At 39.9% G+C, this 12,544-nt stretch overlaps 1 protein-coding gene across 5 annotated transcripts in view; it reads right to left on the bottom strand.

Moving 5' to 3' along the window:
• The window catches only part of gria4a (glutamate receptor, ionotropic, AMPA 4a), a 93,633-nt gene extending 82,666 nt beyond the window's left edge, over positions 1 to 10,967 (bottom strand). For all 5 annotated transcript variants that reach the window (XM_063907567.1, XM_063907565.1, XM_063907569.1 and 2 more), the window contains exons 1-2: positions 10,609 to 10,967; positions 7,401 to 7,559 (exon numbers count right to left, since the gene is read on the bottom strand). In XM_063907567.1, the coding sequence (XP_063763637.1) occupies positions 7,401 to 7,559; positions 10,609 to 10,702 (253 nt within the window). In that variant the 5' untranslated portion in view covers positions 10,703 to 10,967. The remainder of the gene's footprint in view (positions 1 to 7,400; positions 7,560 to 10,608) is intronic.
• Between the last annotated feature and the right edge of the window lie 1,577 nt (positions 10,968 to 12,544).

The following is a 12,544-nucleotide window of genomic DNA, read 5'->3' as shown; positions in this document are numbered from 1 at the left end:
TTCATTACCAACAAAATGCTGCTCAAGAGCGCTTGCCGTATTTAACTGCACTTGCTGTAACGATATAAAGGATTACAACTTTAGGATCAACCATTATCACTACACCAAATGGGAAACACTGCTCCCAGCTTGGACCTGTTATTTCCATGTGTATTTGCCCAACAGGCAACAAAGTAAAACAAGATTACTAAAAAATAAAGTTTGTCAAAATTGTTGAACTTAATGCAGCCCGGGCAGTACTGCCTTCAGCAATATCTGTGGAAAACAACAACATTTACTGGTCTTAAAAAACTCTTTCACTATTGCAAGTGCCTTAAGACGTCAGTTTTATTCCCTGGCGGTAGACTTTTTAATGAAAGAAGCGAGACAAACTGAGAAACAGTCGGTTTTATTGTACCACTAAATGAAATCAGATTACCTGGAGCAAATGAGTCAATTCTTTGCAACATGCATGGTTTAATAATATTGCTTGCTGTTTAGTCATTACTGCTGATGCTAGAATAAAAAGATGCAACAGAGCGATTCTTTAGGGAGCACTCAGCACTCCATATAAGCCACCATGGAGGCGCACACACACACACACACACACACACACACACACACACACACACACACACACACACACACAAACCTAAATACTGTTCATCATTTTATCATCAATGGATCAGCAAATTAAAAAGGTTTGCGAGCCCCATGACCCATGTGATGCTGAAATATACATCAAATATTGACTAATTCCTTTAAAAATACATGACTATAGACTTCCCTTACAGGACTAAGAGCCATATGTATCCGATGTTGCATGTATTGCTTCATCATGCTCCAAAAGCATTGTGTATTTGTATTTATTTATTCTAAGAACATCATCAAAGTAATAACTATGTCAGTTTTAGATTAGATTAGTTTAAGTAATTTATAAGACAAGCAGAAACTCTACAGTAGCTGTTCTGCTTCCTCCATAACTTTTCCATGTTACTTTTCCTGTCTTAGCAACTTCACCAAACTCATAACTATGAATGTCTGGTGCAATTTAGATGACTCTTTGTGAAACTAGTGTTTTTCAAACTGTTAGTTTGTTAATAAAAATATACATGCACACACTGTATGTGATAAAATTGGTAAGTATTGCAATAAAAAACAACAACTTGACTGCAATGCATCTCTAAATATATTGTTTTTCTTTACTGTTTCATTAAAACTCTTAAGAGTTACTTAAAATGACTTCAACTGATGACTTAAAATAAACATAAAAAGCATTTCAATGACAGAGTGAATGCTACTGGTGACTTACAAATGAATACTCCACTGAAGGCACCTTTAAATGGGAGTTTAAATTAGATCCATTATACCCATGCAATTAGCACTCAACCAGATAATTTGTCTTAATGCCATGAAAAGTATTTATGTTGCAGCCAGACTCTCAGTATGCCAGTAACATGAATAAACGAAGGCATGCTGCAAAAATAAATCTCCTTGCACCGCCATGGTTTCAGATATCATTTCACTCTGTTTTCCCCAGTGTGGCCATTAAGAAGATATATAACCACGCAAAACATCACCAATAAAGATGATGGTACAGTGGTATTATTGAACGTCTCAAATCATCTACAAGACGACTGAGCCATTTAATGAACGAAGTGAGCAAGCAAAAAGCAACCAGAAATGCTGTATGTGAGGAAGTTGGAAATATACACAGACAGGGTGGCAAATCAATGTGTACACGTGTCAGAGAGAGGGAGACTGTAAAAAATTGCATTTGCACTTGTGTGTGTAGGTGGGTGGTGCTGAGTTGTAGCAGTGTGTGCCAAGACTCTATTTAATCAAAGCTCCAAGCCTGGACATGAAGAGTGAATGCAAAACACTGATGATGAACTCTTTGAATGTGTGTGGGTATACATGTGTGTCCTAATGGTCATTATTGAATGAACACCCTTTCAGTTAGCTAAACCAATGCTGCTGTCATTTTCTTTAACAGGGGAACACAGACTGAAGGGTGTGTTTAGAACTACATCTTTGATAAGCATGTGCTGAGAAAGGGTAGAAACAAGGCACTTAAAAGCAACAGAGAGCTATTAAACTGTGATTGGTTGGTTGTAAAAAGCAACTAAAAAGACGTGTTTGGTAGATATAGAAATGATATTGGATGCAAGGGGGTTTATTGGAGTCCTACATTCCCATGGTATAGGAGATTATTTAAATGTAAGTTATAGCATGAAATGTGTTCATTTATAGCATCACCCACAACACTAAATGCCTGCTGCCGAGTACGTGATCTGGCCATATTGGCTTTAATTCCCCACATTATCTTTGTTGATACTTTATTTATGAACTATTGGATAATAAGTAGTCTATCCATATACTAATTTTTGAAGAGTTACATCCAGGTATCTTTTAATAGTATTTTATTACACAATTAGTTGAATACTCAATTTTGATTAAAGAAATGCTGAGGTCTGCTCTTTTTTGAAAACAGACCGCTGCTGAGGCTAGCGTCAGAAAGACCATTAGTTTCCCTACGTCACAAAACACAGTGGAAACATTTTGAATAGTCACTTCTATGTTTGTAGAGAGGACAAAACTTTGGATTAATGATGTCCAAACTGTACCCAGAAAAGAGATAAAAAGAGAGCGACAGAAGGAAATAGTTTAAAAGACTCAGATAGTTAGTCCACATGCATTTGCAGAAGAAAACAGACAGGACTTAACACTAAAGGAAACATGGTATAAGCTTTTGCTGTGTTTAAAGACTGGTTAATGGAAAAGTTAATGTGAACGGACTTGGACAGTTACTAAAAATTCCGATCAGTAATGCCATCATTTTAAGTGTTGTTGCTGTCGCAGCAGTCAATGGTACTTAGTGGAACAGACAATTTTGTTTAAACAGAAGCAATACGATCAATTTCAAATTAATATTGGGAGTCCAGCCTTTGATTTGTTTTGTATGTAGCTTCTTTTCTCATTAATGACTAGCACACGGCACAATACTCCTTACTTGTTGTTTTCTTTTTAACTAAAAGGAAAAACTACTGCCCATACATTTGTTGAATTTGCATTAGTTAATTCATATTGAAGAGCCATCATGGTGAGCAGAAGACCAGTAGTGGAGATGGTTTTGTTACTGAAAAAGGAGACAACAACCAAGTCTTTCATTAACTTTCGTAATATTGTCTTTTGATATGAACATTATTTACAGGCATAAGAAACATGAAAATATGAAACACAAGAAGCACTAGCTGAAAAACCCCCATGTGGTATCTCCTGGTAGCCCCAGTAGCCAACATGCGAGGCAAGGTTACATTGAGGTGAAGTGTAAATATTGAATTAGAACGTTATATAAATGCAAACTCAGTAATTGATGATATGAGTGCAGATCTAACTATCATTCCTAATTCAGGAGCCTTTTCACCTTCACATATCGGAATTAATTAATTTTGTCCTTAATTAACAATCGGGGGACAAACCAAGACTGACACCTCAAGGGGATTCTGACTCTGACCGTTTAAATCAGTCAGGCTGCAAAGATAATCAGGTTCAGATTTCATGTAAATGCAATCTGTAGCCGTCAATAACACATAAACGGTATTGATTTGTGAATGATTCACTATAAGTGCAATCTATATTAACTCTAGATGACAAACGAGGTTATGCATCACTGCAATAATCAACCGCCCAAACCACGACACCACACTACACATCATAATCATTATTACAACTGCTGTACAGTAGGTACTGACTGCAATCATGTAACTTGTCTTAGTTTTGGACATGAAACTGATTAAAAAGTAGTATTATCCCACATACCAAGAATCAGATACAGCCGTGGCGGCACATCATTGTGTCTTTCAGCTTTGGCACCACAAACCTGGCATAATCACCTCTTTGTTACAAATCCTTTCTTCTCCATTTCTTTCTCCTCCGTCCCTAATTCACCTTATCACTTTCTGTCTATCTTCATCACGCTCTGTCTCAGCGGATGATCCTTTGCACCTCAGTGACACACAGGTTTTCACACATGCCTTCAGGATCGACAGAAATATCACCACTCATGCGTACACACACACATCCGCTGCGGCTTTTGGTCATGCTAATCCATGTACATTATTTCCTATAAACCAGTAAATAGAGATGCATTGGTGAGCCCAGGAGAATAGTGTGCTTCTCTGGCTTAGAGACACACACAAACACACAAATGCCATCCCATTGAGAAGAAAGTCAGACACAAACACACACCTACACAGATATTGCATTTATATACCACAAAAGACACAGACCCACAGGTATACTCTTGCAAGCAGGGAACAACAAAGGAAGATTGACAGCCACAGAGGATATATGAATATGTGACCCTGGGACAAAAAAATGGGTTGTATTCCTCTGTGAATATGGAAAACGATGGGGACCAGGGATTTTTATGATCCGTTCAGGCTTCCTGAATAATAGAATAAAGAAGAACTAGCCAAGGTCAGAGGCAGAATTCCCAATTCTAATTCTGAGCGTTGCTCACCACCCCGAGCAAGAGTCAGGGATTAATTTAGAAATCCATTCACCACGCCTGTGGAGAGGGGAAAGACGGAAAAACATGATGAAGAATAGAGGAGCTGAGGAAGAGGGAGAGAACCTGAGGAAAATGGGGAGACAAGGTGGAGAGTGACAGGGAGGCAAATGAAGAGAGATGGAACAAGTGTGATGGCAAGTGCGCAAGAAAGAGTTGTAGAGTCGGACAGAAGAAGAGAAGAAGATATAGAGAAAGAAAGACAGAGAAGAGGTTATACTTGTTGTGTGTATCCTGCAGAGAGACAGCAGAGGGTTCTCCAATAAGAGCTTAATTTCCCTATCACTCCTTCCTCATGCCCCAATGCCTGCAAGAGTGCACATATTGAAATGAAATACAATTGTGCTGTACGATTACTTAACAGAGCCTAAATTCTGAGATAACTTGGTTGATTCCAGGGGCTGAGTATCATGCTGCATCAAGATTTCCCAGCACTGACAGCCAGAGGTGTCCAATTGTTTTCCAACGTGTGTTTAAACTGAATATGTGGAACCAGAAAGAAATGACAATGTTTGTGATAAACAACATATAAAAAGGTTTGTGACGACCAGGATGTTCTCGTCTGATGTCTGTTCAATGCCACAAAAGTAAGGTGTATTTGTGTGGTGTGCGAGTATGTGTGCGCGTGTGTGTCTGTGTGTGTGTAGAGGAAAACCAACAGCATAACATACTGTATGGTAGCTAAGCAGAAGATTTAACCAACTTTATATGAAAAATGAAGTAACTAAGTGGCTCATTAAGTCATCTGAAATAATTTACAGTTAGCATATAAATGATGCTTTTGGGAACATATACCTATATACATATTTTAAAACCTCCACCAGATTATTTTTGAACATTTAAAACGTATTGTGCCCATCTTTTCCCTTGAGCAGAACCATTTTCTGATCACTAATACAGGCATACTCCTCCCTTTGCATTACATCAACTTGATGAGTACTCAATGTGTAGCTTCCCACTCAAGCAACTTAAGAGTCAACAGAAATAAATGCCGCATGTGATCATATTGTATGTGGGAGGTATTAAATGGTCTATTAATTTTCCAATCACTGTAGGTGGTATTAAGTAGTCTGTTCATTCAACTGTGGATACAATACAGGGGACAGGAGACAAACAAACAGATTTTTCTTTCTATGTAGTAAAATATTACCGTCCAGGGATATAAAATGTCAAATTGTATTTTCCTCAAGCCTAACACAACATAGATCGATTGCTAGATATTCAAGTTCCTTCAGACTTTGAACCACTTCTTTGGGGTTTTCACAAGGAGAAGATTATGATCTTTCATTTACAGACTGGGTATATTGAAAGATTCCTATTAAATTCAATGATATTACAGCAGAAGGACACTACTGTATTGCTGTAATACACTGTATTGATTTAGTTCACCCTGTCTTGTTGGTGGCCGCAGTGGTTGATTTATTAAAGTTTTAATAATATAAGAAGATGAAACATTACAGTACAGTACAATCACTTCAAAACCTCCCTAAAATAAGATTGATGTACAAAAGGGTATTGTAAATTAGGGGATATGATATGATTCCCCTGAAGCATGTAAGGAAAGTAAACTTTTCTGAACATAACCACCATACACAGTTCAGTCCCACTACTTTCACTCTGGGTTGTGTCAATGTACAATTACAATTACAGAATTACAACTTTACCCAAAGGCAGAGCAAGAGAATGACACAACCAACATCTTTTAGAGATCTCTTCTCATGGGTGAAAAGGCAAACGTTTACCACCCAGAAACACACCTACCAACATAAAAGGCAGTAAGATCAGTGTGGCATAAACCAGTGTCACTCATTGTTGTACAGCAACTACATTTTGGGGAGAAGTGGAGAGAGGGAGAAAGACAAAGTAAAAGTGTAGGATGACATCCAAACTGGCGAGCATTTGGTTCATCCCGCTATTTCTTGATATTTTATTTATTTGCCTCAAAACAGACAGATATAGGCCAAAGACATGCTCCAACAGAAAGTGGATAGAGTCTCATACTTACTATTACACATACTGCGGTAGTTGCATACACCTATTCCGATATTTGCTCACAACCCTACAGTGTAGCAAGATTTCAGTGATTTAATCAAATTGATAGACAAGACGATAGAACAGAAGTCGCTCATTTGCAATATTTCAAATATGAATCCAATTTAAATAGGAAACCTGATTTCATTAATAAGCTGTATGAATATCTCGGTATAATCTTGGTATGGAGGTGTGCAGAGGAGCAGCACCGAGTGGAAACCTGCAGGGGTCCGAGAGCAAAAGCTGGTCCAGATTGGCCAAATAGGACTTTCAATATCAACACTCACAAAAATCACTTACTGTCTGGCACATTATATAAGTTCAATAGGAAGTGTGAAGATAATATCTAGATTCCCAGAGAACAGCAATGTACACTGAACGATTAGCTGTCAATCTTTTAAGAGATCATTGATGACGAAAGTACCAACTGTTCTGAACATAAATGACTAATTTTCACAACTGCCTGCTGTTCCAAAACTGACTTTATACTGCATATCTATAAGATGGAAGAGCAATGGGTAATATAGATAATATAAATTTTAATCTTTTTGCAGACGGGAGGGATACTGCAAGATGCCAATAATATATAAAGAACCAGAGGTATGATAACAAGAACAGTATCAGCCAAAATGTGGGCTAAATACTCCACTGACATTGCCTTGAAATACATTTGCATTGAGAAATTTGTTTATAAGAATGATTAAAATGCATTTATTTAAAATTGCAATTTGTTCAGCAACTGTCGCAGAAAAGTTTGTTTTCACACCATGTCCTCCAAAGAAGATACATAGTTTACAATATATATTTGTGTACTTACATGCATTGGTGACGGCGAAGCTGTTGGCGGTCTCTATGTTGTCGACATGTGGGACCAGGTTAAATGGAGCTTCTGTAGCATTAGGGCTGGTGTTGTGAAGGAAGATAGCAAGTCGAAACGCTGTATACTCCTGATCAGTATTCCTAATGAACAACCCACCTAGAGAAACAGATAAAGAAACAGGGGCAAAGAGGAGGAAAAGGATGATGGTGTGAAAAAGGAAATTAGTCATTGTAGGGGGGAGAGGGGTCAGATGGGAGCGGGTGGGAGAGGGTGAGAGACAGCAGGAAGAAGAGTAATGTGGGAAAGGAAAGATAGATAGATATGAAGGGAGGGGCAGAGAAAACATAGGAGGGGAGAGAGAAGAATGCAAAGAGCTTCATTAGCATTGTTACGAAAGGTAATTTGTGTTTTAGCACATCCTCACCCACACATACATAAACATGAACACAAAGATGGATACCCACACTGCGCATTACATCGCTAAATGTGAAAAACCGGGGAAGGCAGTCAAAGAGATAATGAGTTGGAGAGGACATAAAAGACTTGGTTCAAAATAGACAATGTAGGCTAAATAAAGGAGGAGCACAGGCCATTCAATAAGAGAGGAAGAGCGAGGTTAGGTCTATGTGTCAGTTGCCCTTTTATATTGAGAGTATCCCTTAATAGGGCCCATCTGACATATTAGGCATTAGAGGGGAGAGGAGAGATGATAAGAAGAAATAAAGCTGAAAGTATTACTTAAGAGAAATAGATATTATATTACCTCCCCTGCTCATTCGTCTCCTTTCAAATGTCTTCCCTTACCTGAGAGTAATTACTGATACTGACACTTACATCTAATGCCAATAACCATTAAAATCCACTGAAAATGGATCAAATATACTACAGATATACATAGTCCCATTGGCAAAAGGATAGGGGAAAACTGAAATAAAAGACAACTCTCAAAGTCGCCATGTAACCTAATCCACACCTCTTAACCATGACGTGCCCAGAGAGGAAAAGTGTTCTAGGTCAGGCCATTAAGAGAAGATAGGATAACCTTAACCAAGCCAAAATCAATGTATTGACAAAACATTCAGAAAAATGCTAAACGCTTTAAGTGCTGGGAATCATTGTAGGTGAAATCAGTATGTCAGCATGAGAAATGTCAACTTGGGGAAAGGAAGGATAAACTGTCATACTGAGGACATTAGTGTCTGTGAATAAGTGTAATCCTCTGTGTCTCCTATTTGTTTCACATAAATAAAAGATGCTGTTGTTTTGTAGTGCTGTGGATATCACTGATAAACATTGGTTTGATATGCTAATCCTATAGATTAGCTCTACATTGCTCCACACACACAGAAACAAACCGACTTGACTTAAGTTTAACTGAATCAGACTCAAGCCAACAAATTGGATTACAGTGGCAGACTGTGAAGAGTTATTGCCATCAGATTGGGATGAACAGAAAGTGGAGGGAGGAAGGGATGGTGGGAAAACAGGGGAGGAGTCGGGAGGCAGAGCGTATTGAACAAAGCAACCATCACATAAAATGTCACTTTATGTGTGACTTTCAGTGTGATGCTAAAAGTTTGTATCGCCTTCTTTTATTCTTTATCTTATTTTTCGTTATGTGCCTTAGTAGGTCAGTCCCCAAAGAGAGTCATTAAACACATGCATTTTTGCTTGAAAAAGATAACAAATTAGGATTCATCTAGATCAGACTTTCATGTAAATGATGACAAATTTAGTGAAGTGAATTTGCCTAGAAATAAAATATGGCTTGTTTGTTCATAAGAATTCCACCTTGGAACAAACACAATCAAACGCATACATGTTGAAAGCATAAAGACTTCATAAATATGTCCCAACATGACATGTTAATGAAGCTGTTGCTGCAGGAAATCTGACTAATGCTCTCGTCTATGTCAGTCTCTGTCTCTTTTTCACACACACACACACACACACACACACACACACACACACACACACACACACACACACACACACACACACACACACACACACACACACACACACACACACACACACACACACACACACACTTGCAACAAAAAAAACTGTCTGTGCTTCCACTGAAATACTCTTGTGTGCAATACAGAGATATGCAAACTACTCTTTAAGTGTGAGCTGAGTGCATGATCATGTATGTATATAGGAGTGCTTAAGGACGACGGTCAGTTGGAGAGAAGGAAAGAGTGCATGTGTATGCTTCTGTACGATCAAATATACTTTATACTGTATGTGCATGCATGCATTTTCACTGTGTGTGCACATGTATGCTTTCCACTAAAAAGTGTGTACCCACATGCTGTACATTTATTAAAATGCATGTTGGCAGCTGTGTGCACGGCATCCAGCATGTGTGCAGTTGTATGACTGCATGTGCATACTGTACGTTTTCACATGCATGCTTGAAAACCTGTGCAAATAGGTGTGTGTGTGTGCCAAGCAGAACATATTTAGCGTATTAAGTGTATTGGCAGCTGTAGGGAGACAGAGTCAAGGAGCTGAATCTCATTATAGGACCTCCCAGCTGCCCCACAAGGAGTGATGCAGTGCATTCATTATCGCACACATGCCTGTACTAAGTGTATTTGTGTGTATGTTCAAGAGAGAGAGGAGAAGCTCCATGCATGTGCAGTCCCAATGCACAGAGCAAACCAATGATGATCAAGATTCAGTTAACTTTATCTCTGATCTATAAGGCAGGTTGAAAAGACAGGTTTCCGACGCACTGACATGAGGGTAACTGGAAAAGGGCAGAGAGAGAGAGGGGTAGAGACAGAGAGAGAATACTGCAGTGTCTAAACAGTGAAGAAGACAAGAAGGGTACAAAGATTGCCGAAACATTCATGAGCCCCGAAACAGTCTTTAAAATACACAAACATTCAAAAAATAGACGAATGGAGTAAAAGTGTGCCTTTAAAACAGAGTAGAGATTACATACCAGTCTCCCCTAACAACTAAAATGTATTGGATAAGAGAAAGATAAGATACACCACAAGGAAATATGTTTATATACTAGTATGTGCTCTTTTCATGCGCACATTTCTCGTTTTACATTGACGTTGTGTGTTGGAGCGTCCCGGTGCATCCCCGTTCCTTGGTGACTGCTGTCCGCTAAAACCCTTTCACATTTAGTGTAGTGTGTCAGCTCCGAGTGCCCGTGCGTAAATTCAGTAATCCACCAACTCACCTATCTGCACTGAGCTGGGGAAAGCCCCCGTCACCAGCCCCCAAAGGGCGGAATACACCCCGAGAAAGTGCCAAGACAAAATAATAATCCTCATTTTTCTTTCCTTCAATTCCTTTAGAAACTGTTGAGAGACATCGAGAGGGAGAGCGCGGGGAGAGGTGCGCAAGAGAGAGAGAGAGAGAGAGAGAGAGAGAAAAGGGCGTCAGAAAAAGGGGGAAAAAGGAAGAAAGATGAGAGAGAGGTTTTTCCCCCGTTTTGTCCGGCAGTATTCCTATTCCATGGTGGGCTCGTTCCTTCCTTCCCCTGCAGTGTCCGCTCAGGAGCGAGTTGTGTGTCCGGTGCACATGTACAGACGGTGGGAGAGGAAGAGTGGGGAAACTCGCTAGAATGACTGGCGAGCTTGGAGAGCAGCCTGCATGGAAGAACCGGACATGCGCGCCCCGTCTCTCTCTCTTACCCACTCAGCCACCTTCTCTCTCTCTATCTCACTTGAATTGTTTCTCTCCTCTCCATCCACCACTTTTCCCTCCCCTGTCTGCCGTCCCTAACTTGCTGTAACACTGAATCTTATTGCTGTTTATTGATAAGGCTTTTTCGAGTTTCATGTAGGGAAACCGTGAAATGTAGCCTATCTATAACCACTCGTCTTGATCCTGAATGAAAACATAAATGCGCAATAACATTAAATAAAACAGAGAAAGTGTTTTAGTGAAGATGGGAAACGGAGATGTTAATCTGTGATGCTTTGACAGTTTGGATTGGTGTTGGAGCGAGAGAAGGTGTTCTTATTCATTTCATTACAAAGCCAATTCATCCTGACGCAATGGGCCACTGCGATCAAACCAGACTTGATGCGTCCCACCAATGCCAGCTTACAGAGGGGAAACTTCGGGCTGCCTACAGCTGCAGGAAGCAGAAGACGCCATGGGAACCCGCTGAAATGTTACCGTCACGACCTCATGAGCATTAACATCTGGGCACGGAAAGGAAAACAAAAAACAGAATGCGATCACTCAGCGACTGAAGTTTAAAAGCCAGAATTAATGTGGTGTGCACCTTAAAATAAGAAAATGAAACCCTGAAAAGGAATCATAGCCTGGAGTAGATTCTGTTAGAATGCATTATGTTATAGCCGTATCCCACTCACAGTCGTTTTATATAGCCTGCCGGTAGCAGGTCGGTAAAACTGACAGACGGTGTGGGATCGCGTAGTTACACGGTGGAGAGCACAGTTTCATTTTTCCAGATGGCAAAACGAAAGGGATGCTTCACGGCTTGTCCCAGTGAAAGATGCGGTCTGTCCATCTCTGAGGGGTTTTCCCGGTCTGCTGCTGAGCATACGAGTAAATCAAATAGCCTGGAAAAATGCAAGTTCTTACATTTCACAGTACATGTTCCTACACAAGCAGCATGCTCATTTACTTTAAATGAGACTTGGAACCAGCCCGCTCTAGATAACCCACAGGGATAGCCCTAAACTTGAATTTAAAGTTTTGTTTTTAACTTCTTGTAGGTGAATGCCAACTAAGCTGTCTCGATTATGTCTGCCTCTGTACAACGTATTTGAAAATCTGCCCACATGCCTTGGAAAATGTTTGGTTGTTCGCTAGTGTAATGTACAACAGGATACTCATAGCGCCAAGCTGTTTTCATGCTGTTGGAGTCCAGTTCCCCTGTCCAACTGAAGGGCTCTATCCATGGTGCTGAAATCAAACTGTTCTAAACTGTATGCAGGCAGCATTATAAAGTGGGGACCTGGCTCTTCTCTGCTCCCACACCATGTGCCACAGAACCCAGAGTCTGCAGGCACTACGGAAAAATAAACACCATGCCAGGAAATGACACTGATTTGTTGCTGCCCTCTGAAGGTGTGCTAATTAGTAAAATCGCCTCATGCTGCTGACTGTGACTTTTTAACCTAGCCGACTAAACAACT

This window comes from Eleginops maclovinus, chromosome 18, assembly GCF_036324505.1.
Source record: "Eleginops maclovinus isolate JMC-PN-2008 ecotype Puerto Natales chromosome 18, JC_Emac_rtc_rv5, whole genome shotgun sequence".
NCBI lineage: Eukaryota > Metazoa > Chordata > Actinopteri > Perciformes > Eleginopidae > Eleginops > Eleginops maclovinus.
Note: the sequence above shows the minus strand (reverse complement) of the source record. Positions and strands in the feature narration are given on the sequence as shown.